The sequence below is a fragment of the Triticum aestivum genome, chromosome 6D (genome assembly GCF_018294505.1).
Source record: "Triticum aestivum cultivar Chinese Spring chromosome 6D, IWGSC CS RefSeq v2.1, whole genome shotgun sequence".
In the NCBI taxonomy this organism is placed as follows: Eukaryota; Viridiplantae; Streptophyta; class Magnoliopsida; order Poales; family Poaceae; genus Triticum; species Triticum aestivum.
Window position 1 is genome coordinate 451,812,394 of NC_057811.1, and position 16,966 is coordinate 451,829,359.

General features: G+C 42.7%; 1 protein-coding gene across 2 annotated transcripts; it reads left to right on the plus strand.

Annotated features, from left to right (window-relative positions):
- Positions 1–930: 930 nt before the first annotated feature.
- Positions 931–2,923, plus strand: LOC123145789 (7-deoxyloganetin glucosyltransferase). 2 transcript variants are annotated; one of them, XM_044565279.1, is made up of 2 exons: positions 931–1,542; positions 1,912–2,923. In XM_044565279.1, exons 1-2 carry the CDS (start codon positions 1,014–1,016, stop codon positions 2,832–2,834), a joined length of 1,452 nt encoding a protein of 483 aa, XP_044421214.1. In that variant the 5' UTR covers positions 931–1,013; the 3' UTR covers positions 2,835–2,923. The 2 variants fall into 2 exon arrangements, with proteins under 2 accessions (XP_044421214.1, XP_044421215.1); XM_044565280.1 differs by having other exon boundaries at positions 2,197–2,923.
- The last annotated feature ends 14,043 nt before the right edge of the window (positions 2,924–16,966 follow it).

The following is a 16,966-nucleotide window of genomic DNA, read 5'->3' on the forward strand; positions in this document are numbered from 1 at the left end:
GCACCTGCGCATCCGTGTAGAGCCGTTGATCTGAAAGGTTTTGATTCGATGGAAATTGGCTGGAAAATAGATGCAAATGCGGAACCTTGGTGAGGGGTTTTAAGGTTGTGCAATTGTCTCGCACTCTGTTGGATGAGCAAAATATTGTGATGGACGCACCGGTTGGTAATGAAGGCGCTGTGGATCGTCAAAATAATTTTGCTGTGTGGCGGCGTGAGCCAGAGAGAGAACCTTGACAAAGAGCTTAACAATGTGAATCAGGCTGATCGGGCGGTAATCAAATTGTGTAGAGGCGTCAGCTCACTTGGGGAGGAGCATGATGAGAGCTTCGTTGAACTTTTGGAAAGCTCCGCCGTTGTGTATCGATAATTAGATTTCGTGAAAATATCTTAGATATCAGTTCTAAGCTTCTTTTATCATTTTAACCTCCAATCGTGTATAACTTATGAACTATAATTAGACATTGCTCACACTTTTGGGAAGTTGCACTTTTTAACACTATAATTTATGGGTAAGTGCTTTAATTTTTTAAGGCTAATAAGTAGTTTCTAAAGAGGAAAATTAAAGCTAAGTAAGTTGTTACTACTTTTTTGCGGGAAGTAAGGTGCAACTTCCCACGATTCGGATTTGTCAAAGTTTCTGAGTGGGCGAAATTGAAGATAAAAATATGGCAGCAGAGCACGCATGCTAAATTTTTGCCATGATGCTAGGCTATCGACATCAGATACGGGCCCTTAAAAATCACGGCGCGCCATATAATGAACAACGAAAATTGTCCACTAAGTACATGCAGCCAAGACGTCTCAATACCTGAGCTGTTGATGTCACATTCGTTATTCCTATCTCTCAGGCCGGACCGCACCGCTGGTAACAAATTTGCTAGTGCTCTTGCTCGTGCAAAGCCAAATCCTATCCCTATCCATATCCAGATCAACTTGATTCACAACCAACCAAACCAAGCACACAAGAGTCGCCATTTCGCGCGGCGCAGGAACCAAACCTGCAGAAAACCAATGGAAGGAGCAGGCGAGGAGAAGCCGCACGCCGTGTGCCTGCCGTTCCCGGCGCAGGGGCACATCACCCCGATGCTCAGCGTGGCCAACCTCCTCCACGCCCATGGCTTTCACGTCACCTTCGTCAACTCCGAGTACAACCACGCTCGCCTCGTTCGCACACGGGGTGCCGCTGTGCTCGCTGGCTCCCCGGGCTTTCGCTTCGCCACCATCCCCGATGGCATGCCGCAGCCGTCCGGCGACGTGGATGATGATGTCACGCAGGACATCCCGTCGCTTTGCAAGTCCACCTTGGAGACTTGCCTCGGCCCCTTCCGCCGCCTTCTCACCGAGCTCAATGATGCGGCCTCCACAGGGGACCACCCAGTCGTGACTTGCATCGTCTCGGACCTCACCATGTGTTTCGCCATGGATGCCGCCAAAGAGCTAGACGTCCCATATGTCCAGCTTTGGACGGCCAGCACCGTTAGCTATCTCGGATTCCGTTATTTCCGTCTCCTCATTGACCGTGGCATTGTCCCACTTCAAGGTACACATGTCTTTTGAAGTTTGAAAACTGTACAATTTCTTGCTTATCACTTCCTGTGAAATTCATCAAGAAAAATTGTCATTTTGGTAGATACTGTTTTGGTCAAAGTATTTCAGCCATCACCGTACGTAGTACACACAAACTCAAATAATTATTTAAATATTTGGTTTGATTTCAATGAAATGCATATGAAAACTTTGGCGTGCTTAATAGTAGGCCGAAATAACCAAAATTCACTGATTTTGCCTAGGGCGGAATTTCTTTGAAACTGAAATTCAAAACGATGTGCACACTACATACATTGTGCAACTAATAACAACAGCTGTATTCTCCTCCCCATTCTCATGTGTCCGCGTACAAGGACCGCAGATGTGAAACAGCTGACAGATGGATACCTTGACACCCCGGTGGAGGATGTACCGGGGCTGACGAACATGAGACTTAGGGACTTCCCTAGCTTCATCATGAACCCAGATGACTACATGGTGGGGTATGCCATCAAAGTAACCGAGAGTGCGGCCAGGGCTTCCGCCGTAATCGTCAACAGTTTTGACGACCTCGAGGGCGAGGCGGTGGAGGCCATGGAAGCGCTCCTTGGCAGACCCAAGGTCTACACAATCGGCCCGCTCACTCTGCTAGCCCCGCGCTCGACAGGTACCATCGGTAGCCTCAGCCTGTGGAAGGAGCAGGAGGAGTGCCTGCAGTGGCTCCACGGCAAGGAGCCCGCCTCCGTCGTCTACGTAAACTTTGGAAGCATCACGGTCATGACCAAGGAGCAGCTCCTGGAGTTCGCGTGGGGGCTGGCGAACAGCGGCAGGCAGTTCATGTGGATCATCAGGCGCGATCTCGTCAGGGGCGACGCGGCGGTGCTTCCTCCTGAGTTCATGGAAGAGACGGCAGGCCGCGGGTTCATGGCGTCCTGGTGCCCGCAGCAGGAGGTGCTGAACCACCCGGCTGTAGGCGTGTTCTTGACACACAGCGGCTGGAACTCGACAATGGATAGCATGTGCGGCGGCGTGCCAGTCATCAGTTGGCCCTTCTTCTCGGACCAGCTTACCAACTGTCGGTACCAATGCAACGAGTGGGGTGTCGGCATGGAGATCGACAACAACGTCCAGCGCAACGCCGTCACAGGCCTTATCACGGAACTCATGCAGGGTGAGAGTGGAAAGAAGATGAGGAAGAGGGCAGAGGAATGGCGGGAGAAGGCAATCTTGGCGACCAAGCCCGGCGGTTCGTCTCACCGCAATTTCAAAGAGCTCCTCCGTGATGTACTTCTGCCTAAGAAATAGTTCAGATCTTCCATGTATAGTTTTTTAAAGGACTTCCTTGGACGGCTGTGATGTACTGTACCTCTTATCAGTGACGTTTTACTTGCAAACTGCGACTATTTGACTGTGATGTACACATCAAGGCATGTATACTAGTCCATTAGAGACATGAGAATAGTACGTATAGCAAGGAACTAATGATACGAAATTGGAGACAACAGTTATACCACGGCCGTCTTTAACGAAACTTACCCCAAGTCCCTAACAAATGACTGGCACTAACACAATAGACTCGGTACAATTCAACTAGTAATAAACACACATGGAACAAGAAATACACATGCAAGGTACAATCATAGAGGTTAGGGCGTAAAGTAACATTCAAATTCAACCCAATCTGGTGTCTGCTCCATTTATCAGGAAAGTGTACAAACGCGCAAGAACTAGATTAAACGCAGGAACCATATATACACTCTACCCGTTCAGTACCACGACCAGGGCACCATACCTCGCATATTAACAAACCGGTGCCCCTTGTTCACTTCACTCACGAGTAATGCTACACGTACAAAATGATACATGGTTTTACATAAAGGTGGGTTTTGATTGGAGATTAAAGGGGTGAAGGGGCCCACCCCAATGAAAATCAGGGGGGAGAGGTTAGTTACTTTGAAAAGATTCTAGTCAGCGTGTAAAAGCATGTAAACCTTTGTATGTTTAGCATTATTGCTTCACTCACTCATTGACTTACTTCTTAGTTGCTAGTAGTTTGGTACTTAGATCACTGTCATTGTTTCCTAGAATCTTGAGAATCTTCCTTAGATTGGCATGTAGCCGGACGTTATTCGGGAGACAACATGCCTAGATTGGCAACACGATAAAGACAGTTAGCCATTGGTCCCACCAATTGTCAGAAACCTTGAACAGATAGATGATGAGGCCAATGATAAAACAGTGAATTCAGCACCATCATCACATCCTACAGAGCAGCACTAGTAGAAAAACGGCTTTACGCGAGCAACATTAGTCCTGGTTTGTAAATGGACCGGCACTAATGTGACCATTACACTAGTAGAAAACACGGCTTTGGTTCGGCCAGAAAGAGCATTAATCCCGGTTGCATTACGAACCGGGACTAATGTGAGCATTAGTCCCGGTTCGAGCGGCTAGGGCGCCGTACAGGCATTAGTCCTGATTCAAATGGGACCTTTAGTCCCGGTTGGTGCCACGAACCGGGACTAAAGGGTGCGATGCCCATTAGTACCGGTTCGTGGCACCAACCGGTACTAAAGGTTAGACCTTTAGTCCCGGTTCCAGCCACCAACCGGTACTAATGGGTTTGAGCCATTAGTACCGGTTCATGGCACGAACCGGTACTAAAGGTCCCATTTTGAAACTCTACCCCCCCCCCCCCCTGTGGATCGCCTTTTCAGTTTTGTAAAAAGCAAAAGAAAATGATAAAAACTTCAAAAATTAAAATCCTTCCAGATGTAGTTATGTTACTACATGTACTAGATAGGAAAATTTAAAAACTTAAATTTGGACATGTTTTGCAAAAAGTGTAGGGAAAATGTAAAACGGCTATAACTTTTGCATACGATGTCAGAAAAAACGTATAATATATCAAAATGTTCAGCACGAAAATCCGCATCCGATTTTGACTGCCTATGACCTGTTTGCAAATTTTTAGTTCTAAAACGAAAAAAAGTTATGCTCAAATTTCTGTTTTTTTTGAATTTTTGTTAAATCTGGTCAAACTATGGTCAAACTACTTATTCAAGAAGTATTAGTGTTACTAAATAATTATTCAAGAATATTAGTGTTACTAAATAATTATTTCAGTTTTTTTGAATTTTGGTCAAATCTGGTCAAACTGTGGTCAAACAATGGTCAAACTAATTATTCAAGAAATATTAGTGTTACTAAATAATTATTTCAGTTTTTTTGAATTTTGGTCAAATCTGGTCAAAATGTGGTCAAACTGTGGTCAGACTATGGTCAAACTACTTATTCAAGAAATATTAGTGTTACTATATAATTATTGTTTTTTAGAACAATAGTTTCAAACTCAAACAGTGAAATGTGTGACTTCATGCTCAAGCTAAATTCCTGAGGGTTAATTGGATTGACATCTTACTATTGTCAGGAAAACAACAAGTGCAGACTTGGAAACGAGGGAGAATAGAACCCGGAAGTTAAGCGTGCTCAGGCTGGAGTAGTGAGAGGATGGGTGACCGCCCGGGAAGTTAGATGATTTGGAATGATGAGGGGTGATTAGAGATTAGAGGTTAAAATAATTCAGAAATTTGAAAATAAAAAAATTTTAAAAAAAATTTCATAAAATTTTCTTTAGTACCGGTTGGTGTTACCAACCGGGACTAAAGGTGGACCTCCAGGCAGCGGCCACGTGGAGGGCCTTTAGTCCCGGTTCGTGTAAGAACCTGGACTAAAGGGGAAGGCTTTAGTAATGACCCTTTAGTCCCGGCTCCAGAACCGGGACTAAAGGCCCTTTTTCTACTAGTGTTAGTCCCGGTTCGTGTTGAACCTCTAGTACCGGTTCCTGACACGAACCGGGACTAAAGGTGTGGTGGTAGGCTTGTGTCAGGCTGGGGGCCCACTGGCACATTTAGTCCCGGTTCGTGTGACAAACCGGGACTAGAGATGCACCTTTAGTCCCGGTTTGTAGAAACAACCGGGACTAAAGATGCTCCTATATAAGCCCTTCGTCAAGCCGAGCTCTTTGTTCTTCCCCTTTCCTCTCCTCTCTGTTCTTCCCCTCTTGCTCGAGCTCATCCTCCATCTTTGCAAAAACTTGTCAAGATTTGAAGTGTTCACAAAGGTTAGCAACTTTGTCCTTTCATCTCTCCTTGCTAGATTAGCTCTTGCAATGCTCTATAAGTATACTGATTTGTGGGTTTTAGTTTGGTAGTATTTATATGTGGTAGTTTATTTTATTTATATGCAATTTGAGCTCAAATTAACTTCTTAGTTTGCATGTGTAGGTGTGGTGTACTTAGTGCATTCCCGTCCCTGTCCTGACCACCGTCGATCGCCCGCACCGTCCCGTCGCCGGCACCACCTTGGTGAGCCCCTCTTGTTCTTATCCTTTTTATAAAAAATCACGTTTGTGTGATTTAGATGCTTGTATAATTTTCTTACCCGTACGTTGTTTGTTATACATAGTGGCATGGTTTTGATATCCGTCCCTATCGGCCCTCGTCCGGTTTATGATTCGGATGTGGTATATTCTCTTTTATAAGTATTTGTTGCACTTCGTGTTTATGACAAATTATGACCATCAAGTTGACATAGATATTTTTATCTAGGAGGTATGTGAACCGGAAATTCCAACCGACCCTCTTGTCGAGAGGTTAAATTTAGTTGAAAAAGAAAGCAATTACTTGAAGAAAAAATTGAAAAGAATTGAGGAGGAGGAGATGGAATTGGAGTTGCATGTTGCCGATGTCATCGATGATCACAAGATCAAGATGGATGCAATGCGCTTGAAGATTAGAAAGATTAGAAAATATGGCATTGATTGTGAGGCTTGGTATCATTATGCTGTTGGATCAATTGTTACCTTAGTTGCGATATTGATCGCATTTGTTGTTGCATTTAAATGTTTTATCTAGAGAATTTGTATGTTGTTTTATGAGAATAAGTGTGTATGAACCTGTATTAATTTGGTCTTTTCAGTGTTGTGTAATGAAGATGAGCCGGTAATGGATGTATGATGACCGATGTTCTCCCCAGTTCATTAAATGTGTGCATACTTTTCTGATTGCGGCTGAGACAAACAAGCGTGCGGATGGTTTTATGTGTGGTCCATGTGCTGACTGTAAGAATGATCGAAATTACTCTAACTCACGAACCATTCACATTCACCTGTTTGAGTCCGGTTTCATGTCCGGCAATAACTGTTGGACCAGGCACGGAGAAAGAGGGGTTGTCGGGCACCCTGTGTGTGTTGTGTTGTCTTGTTACATTGTCAGCAGCTGCGGCTGTGTGCCCAAGGCAATACCGCTCGACTGCATCCCACGCATGACCCGCCATGCCAACTGAACGATTAGGCGCGAAGGCTCCTACTAGCACAAGGACTTAGTGGCATTCCAACATAAACACACGTCGCTAATATATTGTTTATGCCAAAACAAAAATAGCAAACCCTGTCGTGACAGTGTTTTTCCCTGCCACAACAGCACTTTTGGCTGCCACGGTAACTAATATCAGCAAAATGACTAATTTTTGCTGTCGTGGCATCATTTTGAGCCCTTCGGCCTTGTCTAACGTGGAGGAAAGGGCAGCAACTACTATATCCAAGATGAGCGAGAAAATGGGGTCGCCTTGCCTAAGGCCATGCTTGTTCCTAAAGAATGGGCCGACCTCACAATTGATAACAAGAACACAACTCAGTGGTACTGGATTCCTACTGTCCAAAGCCTAATCAAACTGAAAATTTTATTTCAAAGATGTCTTATTAGATATATGGGGCATCCAATAGCACAGGTTGTCATATATTAATATTGTAGCAGCGATTTGTGGCTCCATACCTAGTGACACGTGTTATACGTCAAACTGGCCGTATGCGGGATGTTCGAAAAAAGAGCTGTTTCTCAAGATCCTCAAATATGCAATGACTCACTTCCTTATTAAATCATTGTTTTAGTAAAGTTTCAAATATGAAGAGGCCATACTTGACAAGAAAGGCAAGTCAGCAACATTTCCTAGTTTCTTCTTCCATCTGTTGACTACTATTCTAAGAAGGAAGGAGGAAAAGGCATATACTTGTATATATATGCCTTTAAAGTTCATGAAATTCCAAAATGATTTCTATAAATTATAGTACATAGTACATAGACGTTTCACTATTCAACTGATTATTATGTTTATGATAATGAGCTTATATCCGCTTTTGTTCAGGTCCTGCAAGCATTCTAATACTATTCTCAGAGGATTAGATCCATCACATATGACTAATGTTGACTATTGTGTATGTTTTTACCAGTGTATAGTCATCTATAATATATCGGCGGCAATTTTTTTGCATTTCTTCATAAAATCTGAATGACCAATTTTTGGTATTTGATTGGCATTTCCTCGTTCCAGAATACTTGTATCTTTAGAATCTGTGTTAGTTAGACCTTTTTATATCTGTTAATTGAGTCAGAAAGAATTATCAACATTGAAAAGGCAAGAGTAATAGTATTTAATCAATAAAGAATTACACTTTCATACCGTGTGTAATTATTCCTGTTTAGAGCAACATATTTTCAGAGAGATTGATTGCCTCAGATTTGAAATTTTGCTTCCCTGCAAATTTTTAATATTTTGCAAAGGGCTCTCACTCATCTATATATATATATATATATGGCCATATGTGCCATCCATCTCACTAGTAGCAGGGTGGCATGGGCTTATGCGTAACCATTGCATCATCGGGAATTGGCTTAATTATGTACCGATCAAATGAGATGCAACAATATTTAACTCGGAAAACAAGCATCTGGAGTACTTACATACAAGGATCAGGGTAGCTAGTTCGTCCTAGGTGCTCATTTTCTTCTTGGTTTTTGCTTGTTGTTAGTTAGTCCTGATGTTTTTCCATGAATCAATCCATTTGTTTCCATATTCACTAATTCTTGTTAGCGCATAGATAAATAGTGGCATGACTTATGACATCAAGAAAGAAAAGAATGCATCTCGCCTGATATCTTTGGCGAAGGACCGTTCTCTGTATATGGACTTGTTATGGGATTGTCTTCTTTGAGGACGTTATCGATTTGTGGCCCATGCAAGTGGCCACTGGAGCACATCCTTCAGATCTTTATTGCCACATTGTGCATCTAGATAGGTGGAGATCAACAAGGATATATAACCAAGGAAGGAGGACTGGCCTCTCTTTCCAACTCACCATGTTATATAGTTGTATTCACCCAAGTAAAGGCAACTTTCTATGTATGTCTATAGAGTAAAGATAGGAAAAGGGTGAACTTAAGGCGCATGGAAGGCACTCGTATATCACACTCCTAGTTTGAGAGGCCTTTGGAATATCCTCGAAACATGTAATGTTTAAACCAGATTGTGTCTTTTTACCAACATGCAAAGTACATGCCAGGTGAAATAGATGGAGTCGAAGTTGCCTCTGTTGCAAGCTTCTTGTGTTGGTGAGTCCTCAAATGGTTGTATATATAATGTGTTGTGGTGATCTTTTGGCTAGTTTATTAGCCTTCTGGAGTGAGAACTACCATTCTAGCTATACTTTTAATTTGCAACAACCAGAGTTGGTATTGGGTCCGTTGAATTATCTTTAACTTGCCATATTTTATTGTTGGTTTTATTTAATTGGATGTTGTGTTTCGTTATGTTGATAGTGGAATCTGGAGCTTGTTGCTTTGTATGGGAAAAAGGGATGGTGCAGAGCATTTCCACATTGGATGAGAAAGTTTTGATGAGCAAAATTATTTACAACCCTCCCATTTTCCCAACACATAGTTCAGTTAAATCAGAAGTCGGTCTACAGAAAAAAATTCAACAACATCAAACTTTTTGACTCGACCTTCTTCGATCATTGAATTCCAAACTCTGGCTTTTTTACAGTCATTTCTCGACTCCAACTTTATTGGCAAATAGTCCACGTGGTTGAACAGTTTTAATCTAACTAGCATTCTTCTTATTTTGTTTTGCACCAATTAGAGTATGTGGGTTATGGATGATATAAATACGCAGTGCCTGGTCTTTGCCTAGTTAAATTTTGGATCATGGCACATCTATGAGCAGGTTAGGAAGGTGAAACAAAATCAAACGAAAATATGATCAAATATAGATTGAGGAAGAGAATAAGCCCTCAATTTTACATAGGTATACATGTGATATATCATTGGGCTCTTACCCCACCCCTCAAATAGTACTAAACTTTGTCTTATCTTCGGCCGAGTTTTGTAAGGTATGTTAGCATAATAAGCAGAAATATCTAGGATTCGATCAATTTTCCTGACAATAACATGTGAGTAAATTATGGGGTTTCAGAATACTCATCATTAGAAAGCATGTACTTCTAAAGTTCTACAAGTATGTTGATAATCTAAATTCGATTGATAGACTTAATCTTGCATGCAAAAGTAAGATATATGGCTCACTTATGTCAACGATTAACACAGACGTACTAGAACTCCCGGAATTGAAGGAGAAAGCAATCTAGTACACATACTAGACATGGTATTAGCAGCATAAAAGCATATAAAAATACATAACAATTCTTAAGTAAAAAATGGCTACCATGCAAAGACACTTGGGTATGGAAACGGTCACAAAAGTGTCTCCGGTTGCAACCTTTTGCATCTAAGCTTACTCATAAGCATATGCTGGCAAAAAATGGCAATGGGGAGCTTCCCGCCTCTCATAGTTTTGTTGTTGAAACATTGGACAAAAAGTCCGGCATAATGATAAAAACATGTCCTTAGATTGAACTTGTAAACTTAACATGTTAATACCATTTCTCCTTGACTTATGTGACGATTTTTCGCATTCCTCCTTGATTCTCGGATCAAAGAATGTTGAAAGATTGTTAATTTGATTGGCATTATATTTGTTTTATTCCGAGTTGTTTGAAGAGTGTTGTATTCGAATAATACACGAGTTCAGATTCATGTTCTTGCCCGATCTCAGCATGGTTATGGGCTCACTATGCAAACCGACCACAACTAAATTATAATGTGCTTAGATGCAATTTGGTGAAGGATAGACAACCTCGCATGCATATATATCTGTATTGCAAAGCTCCAAACATACTATACTGGACATTTTCTCAATTAGTCTTGTGACAAAACATTCCAGAACACATTATCATTGTCACTTTTCATCTATAGAGAGTAGAACGACGCTGGTTATTGATCACGCTCTATTGTTTCGAGTAATAACACAAAACTATTATCATGGTCTAGCATTGCAATAGACAGATAAAAATACAAATATTTGTAATCAAGGACATTTTAAATACAATGTCTTCTTTGGGCTTAGCCAAAGCTGAATCAAGGCATGGCATTCAAGGAGGTATGATGTATTGACATATACATCTATTATGGTGAGGAGCGATAAATTATAGCCCGACCAACCCTTTTCACCACTCGCATGCTAAACTTTATTTTACACCCAACCACTTTGAAAGCAATTTCATTGGGAAGGCATTATACCTAATCATTAGTTACCCTCTATGTGAAGAGGAAAACAATGAGCTTATTTAAACCTATATCTACAGAATAATGAGAGCAAAACTGCAAACTTAAAGCCTCGCGCAAGTAAAACCATATAGCCAAACAAAATCTGGTGGATCACATTTAGGTACGCTGAAAACAAATGTATCCAAAATGTAGAGGCCATCAATGAATGGATCACATGTGGGAAGAAATGGCAGTAGCCCTTCAATATGATGAATGGAGATAGGTGTGGCAACCAATGCCCATAGATGCCTCGTTAATGCCAACATACTTTATCCAAACTACAACACTTAAAGCGCCATGCGTCCACAACATATATATGACCGGCTTATTTGTTTGCATATGGATTGAATGTGTCCACAATATATAGTTAAAATCACTCCACTCTATTTAAAGATAAACAGCAGCCAATACTAAACAAACACAATTGTTTTCTATAAACAGGAAGACAACAAGTGCAATGCTAAAATGGTGGTACTCAATAGTTCTAATATAGGATTCGGCAAGAATTAGGAATCATCAGGAACAAATCAAGTAAGTGATAGCCAACAGTTGGCTCAAGCCATGGCAGAGCTGGGAGCAGATGCGAGAAGAGTCGACAGCTAGGTCGGATTATTTTGAAGTTAGTGTACACCATAATTATATATGGAAGCACCCCCATGGAAGCCCTCTTCATGCCTTGCTTTGCTTCCATCACCAATAATAGACATTCACTGTCTCCTTCTATATACAAGTAGAAGTAGACGCGTGAGGAAAGCATGTAAGTGTGAACAAATTATCCGGTGACATTGGATTACAGCAAGCGTCTGCTTCATCATGATTCCATGAATAATAAAAATGAATACCCTACGTGAATAAAAAATTGCTTCGCTGGAAACTACATGGGTAGAATACCTTTGACGAGACCACAAGATTGTCAGGTGGAAAAATAACATATTTAATTTAAGAAGTTCATTTGCATTGCTTAGCGTCAAATCAAGGGCAGACATGATTGATCTGACACCACCAATTTGGTGAATCTAGTGAAATGCAAAGGGGTAAAGCATACTCCCTCCATTCCATAATATAGTGTATACACACTTTTGGACATTTAACTTTGACCACTAATTAGACAAATAATACATAAATCTTGCCACTGAAAATTTACACCATTGAAAAATTCTTTCGAAATGAATTCAATGGCATAATTTTTATAACACATGACCCACATATTCACCTATTAAATTTATGGTGAAACTTAAATCTCGAAAAGCATGTGTTTCTTATATTCTGGAACGAATGGAGTACATCTCTGGGTTTCTTCTATTCAAAGCATTTTCATAAGATTTTTTAAGTGTTACAGCCTTAAGAAAGCCCCACAAAAAAAGCCTTAAGAAAGAAAATCATTGTTGGTCATTCGATTCGTAGAATTGAATCCTATAGAAATATCCGCAAAAAAAAGAATCCTATAGAAATGTTTCCTAGGAAGTCATAATTAAAAACAAGGTGTCCGTAATCAGGATGCATATTGCTTATCTCAAGATCTGTGTGCTCAGACTCTCGGAGGTGCTCATATAGATAGGGTGTGAGCTTGTGGGTTCATGGGTTGAGTGTGCGTGCATGTTGCGAGCATGTTGCGTTGGTACTAAGTTTATAACAAAAAATCATCTCACCAACTGAAATTAATCATGAGAGGGGAAAAGAAAATGAAATGAAAAAACATATAGTAGGAATTAAGGTCATAAAAGGGAAAAGGAAAACAAATAATGTACAAAAGGAAATAGAAAATGGAAAGGAGAAGAAAATAAAAGAAAATTCTTAAATAATACTAAGTGTTTGCCACATGCAGAATAAAAAACTCGACAACGAATTGTTTGCCGAGTGCAGAAACAAAGGAACTCGACAAAGAAAGGTAATCGCCAAAGAGTTGGTTGCCGCGTGCAAAAAAAACCCTTAGCAACGGTCATATTAGCCTAGTACCCAACGAAATACACTCGACAAACAACCTGACATTAGACAAAGTTTCAGATTTCACTTGTGGTTCCAAGCTAAAATACGGTTCAGAAATGAGTGTCGTGGTTTTTTTATATATATTTCTCTCATGCAAAAATTGCGAGTCTCTCCATTTCCAGTGGCTTATTGATCCCACTGTTTCCTTCACCCTATCTCTTTGCCGATAGAGGAAACACTATTTTATCATAAACTTTGGTGTCCAGATTGTAAGTGCTTAGCTAAACTTGTACCACCTCCATCCGAACAAAGAATTAACCATTATAAATCTTCAGTCTTCTTTAGCAAGGGGGTTTCTCAAGCCACAACGGATGAGGTAAAGTTAAAGCTTAATGTCCGGAATGAATCTCTCAGTGATAAATATCTTGGGATGTCAACTGATGTTGGATCTTCAAAAAATGGGGCTTTTAAGTATCTAAAGGATAGAATATGCAGCAAGATTCAGGGATGGATGTAAAAACTTCTCTCGGTGGGAGGGAAGGATGTTCTTATAATTAAAATCAGTGGCCCAGGCCATCCCAGTATATTCAATGTCATCAACCTAGCACTCCTTGCCAGACAGGTATGGAGGATTTTGCAAGACCCAGACACTTTGAGCTCCAGAATTTTAAAAGCATCCTATTTCCCTGATTTCTTTGTCCAAACAGAGGAAAGACTGCTTTGTCATAACCTTTAATTTAGTGCCTAGATTGTGAGCGATTAGCTAAATCTACACTATAAACCATGGTTTTGGTTACCGCTGTACTAATTCGATCACCGGTCGTTACCTCAGATCTCGTTGCCCGGGAAATCACCTTACGGAGTAAAATATCCTGATTTTTTGAATTTAAATGAATTTTCACTGAATTTTGGATGAATTTTATCTGGAATTCTGGATTCAAAATTCATTGAAAAATTTGATTCGGTAACCGCTCGGCATCTGTCAGTTACGCCGGTAATTGAAAATCTCGTTGCCCCAAGATTATTATTTTTCATCTGGGATCCAAAACCTTACTATAAACCATCTTGTTTTTCATCATCCTAGTTGTGCTAATTCATAACCTTAGACATCATCTAACCCTGAAAGAAAATCAAGTTATAGTACTCGAAAAACACGAGAAGCTTGAAGATATTTGTAAAGAAGATTTGTCACTGATTTCTTACAAAACGGATGTTCTGTTTAATTAAATAGGCAAATGCTCTGTGTCATGATTTGCTAGCCAACATCTATATCATGCCACTGGTAGCATGCAATCCTACAACTCAATCTCCCCTTCCTCCAGGTCTTCAACGCCGGGATCGGAGATTGGCTATTGCAGTTGCTGCTCTCCGGCATCGTCTTCAGCCTTCAGGAAGAGCCCAAGCTGCTGCAAGAGGCTGCGAGGAACACCAGGCCGTCTTTGTTGGGTCACCATTTGCTCGACGTGAATGATGCCAAGCTGCTCCATGTCCACTGGGTGCACCCTGTGGCCGGTCATGGCCGACCTCTCCATCTCCACCAGCTCCTGACGGGCTTTCTCCCTCGCCTGGGACCTCTCCTCCCACCACCACTTTTCCAGCGCCATGGCGATCAGCTCGCACATCGGCCTCATCGGAGGCGCCGCCGCATTCTTGTTTTCTAGTTCTGCATTCTGCACCACCTCCGGTGCAGGTTTCGATGATGGTAGGGAAGAACCATCATTCACCTTAGAAAGATCAACTGATGGTGTTGGACTGCTAAGCTTCTCTGTTTCAAAACCATTATGTACCACCTTTGGTCCAGCCTCTGTTGACGGGGCAAAATCATCAACCACTTTGTAAATAAGGACTGCTTGAGCTGGACTGCTAACGTTCTTTGGTTCAGCATTCTGTTCCACCGGTGCCTGGCCATCGGATCCAGCATTCACCTTGGGAAGAACTGTCGGAGCTGGATTGCTATGCTTGTTTGGTTCTCCATTCTGCGTTACCACCTCCAGTGCCGGTTCCGATGGTGTGGCGTAATGGCCAACCGTTCTACAAAGAAATGGTGGAGCTAGACTGCTAAAGTTCTCTGGCTCTGCATTCTGTACCACCGGTGCTAGCTCCAATGGCCGGCCGACGGAATCACCATTAGCCTTGGGAACAATTAATGGAGTTTGGCTGTTAAGCTTCTTTAGTTCGATATTATGAGCCACCCCTAGTGTTGGCCCAAATATGGTGAAGTGTCATGTAGTCGATGTTCACATGACACCACTAAGGAAATCACAACATAGATACCATCAAAATATCAAACACATGTCAAGTTCACATGATTACATGCAACAAGATTTCTCCCGTGACCTCAAGAACAAAAGTAACTACTAACAAATGATAATCATGCTCAAGATCAGAGGGGTATTAAATAGCATAATGGATTTGAACATATAATCTTTCACCAAATAAACCATATAGTAATCAACTACAAGATGTAATCAACACTATTGGTCACCCACAAGCATCAATCTAAGGTTCCGTTACAAAGATTGAACACAAGAGATGAACTAGGGTTTGAGAGGAGATGGTGCTGTTGAAGATATTGATGGAGATTGCCCTCCCCAAGATGGGAGAGTTGTTGGTGATGATGATGACGATGATTTCCCCCTCCGGGAGGGAAGTTCTCCCGGCAGAATCGCTCTACTGGAGGGCAAAAGTGCTCCTGCCCAAGTTCCGCGGTAGCGCTTTGTCCCGAAAGTCCTCTCTTTATTTTTTCTAGGTCAAAATGACTTATATACCAGAAGAGGGGCACCGAAGATGGGCCGAGGAGGGCACAACCCACCAAGGCGCGCCTATGTGGGTTGTGCCCACCTGGTGGGCCCCTCTGGTACTTATTTGATCCAATAATACTTATATATTCAATAAAAATTCTCCGTGAAGTTTCAGCTCATTTGGAGTTGTGCAGAATAGGTGGCCTGACGTAGCTTTTTCAGGTCCAGAATTTCAGCTGTCGGTATTCTCCCTCTTTGTGTGAACCTTGCATATTATGAGAGAAAAGACATTAGAATTACTCCAAAAAGCATTATTATACATAAAAATATAAATAACAGTAGGAAAAGATGATGCAAAATGGACTTAACAGTCGGTGACAAAGCGCGGAGCTTTTCACTCAGCAACTCCCCCGCGTCATCAGACGAGGTCTCCAGGGCAAGCGTGACAAGCCTAGAACTCCAGATCTGGATCAGGGCAACGACGTCTTTAGAGACAAAGAGCGCGCTTGAGCCACCCGCTGCACCACCCCTCGCTGCCCACACGACCAAGAGATAATGCCATTACCGCCACCATGGTGCCTGCCGGAGAGTCAACCATTTGGACCGCCATCCGAGACCGCTACACCCCAGCATCCATGTCCAAGGCTCCACAAACCGTCCACGTCACGGTGCATCCACCTTGGTAGGAGGGGTGAAAGGGAGCTCCTTTCACTCCTAGCCCGACATCAACCATGGAGTATGGGTCGACGCCTCCAAAGTAGGAGGCACCCACGCCTACGTCTCCAGCCGATCCTGATGGACCGGGGGATACACTACCCCATGACCCCTGACGGCCGTTGCCGAGCGTGCTCACACGATGCCATGTCCGTGGCCCTTGACGCCGATCTACCCGACAGCGTTGTGCCGCCTCGACCACCACCAACGTCCACCGTACCCACGAGGAGAGGGACCTCAACGCCCACAGGCACCTCCCGGTTCGAGCTCAAGCGCACCTACCCGGAGCGCAAACTCCAACTTGCCACGGGCCCCGTACAGATCCGCCCGAGCACGAGCCCCAACTCATAGCCATGCCTTCAGCCTAGGCCAGGAGAAGGAGGCCCGCTGCCACCACCCAGTGCCACCGGCGGGGGGCCGACACCCAGCTCCAAGCACGGCTGCCACACCGACCCGCACCATCCGGCCCCCGGACGAGTCAACTCAAGCCGCAAAAGCCACCGGACCAACACAACCGCGCCAACCACCTCCAGTAGCCGAGACCATCGGCGACGGC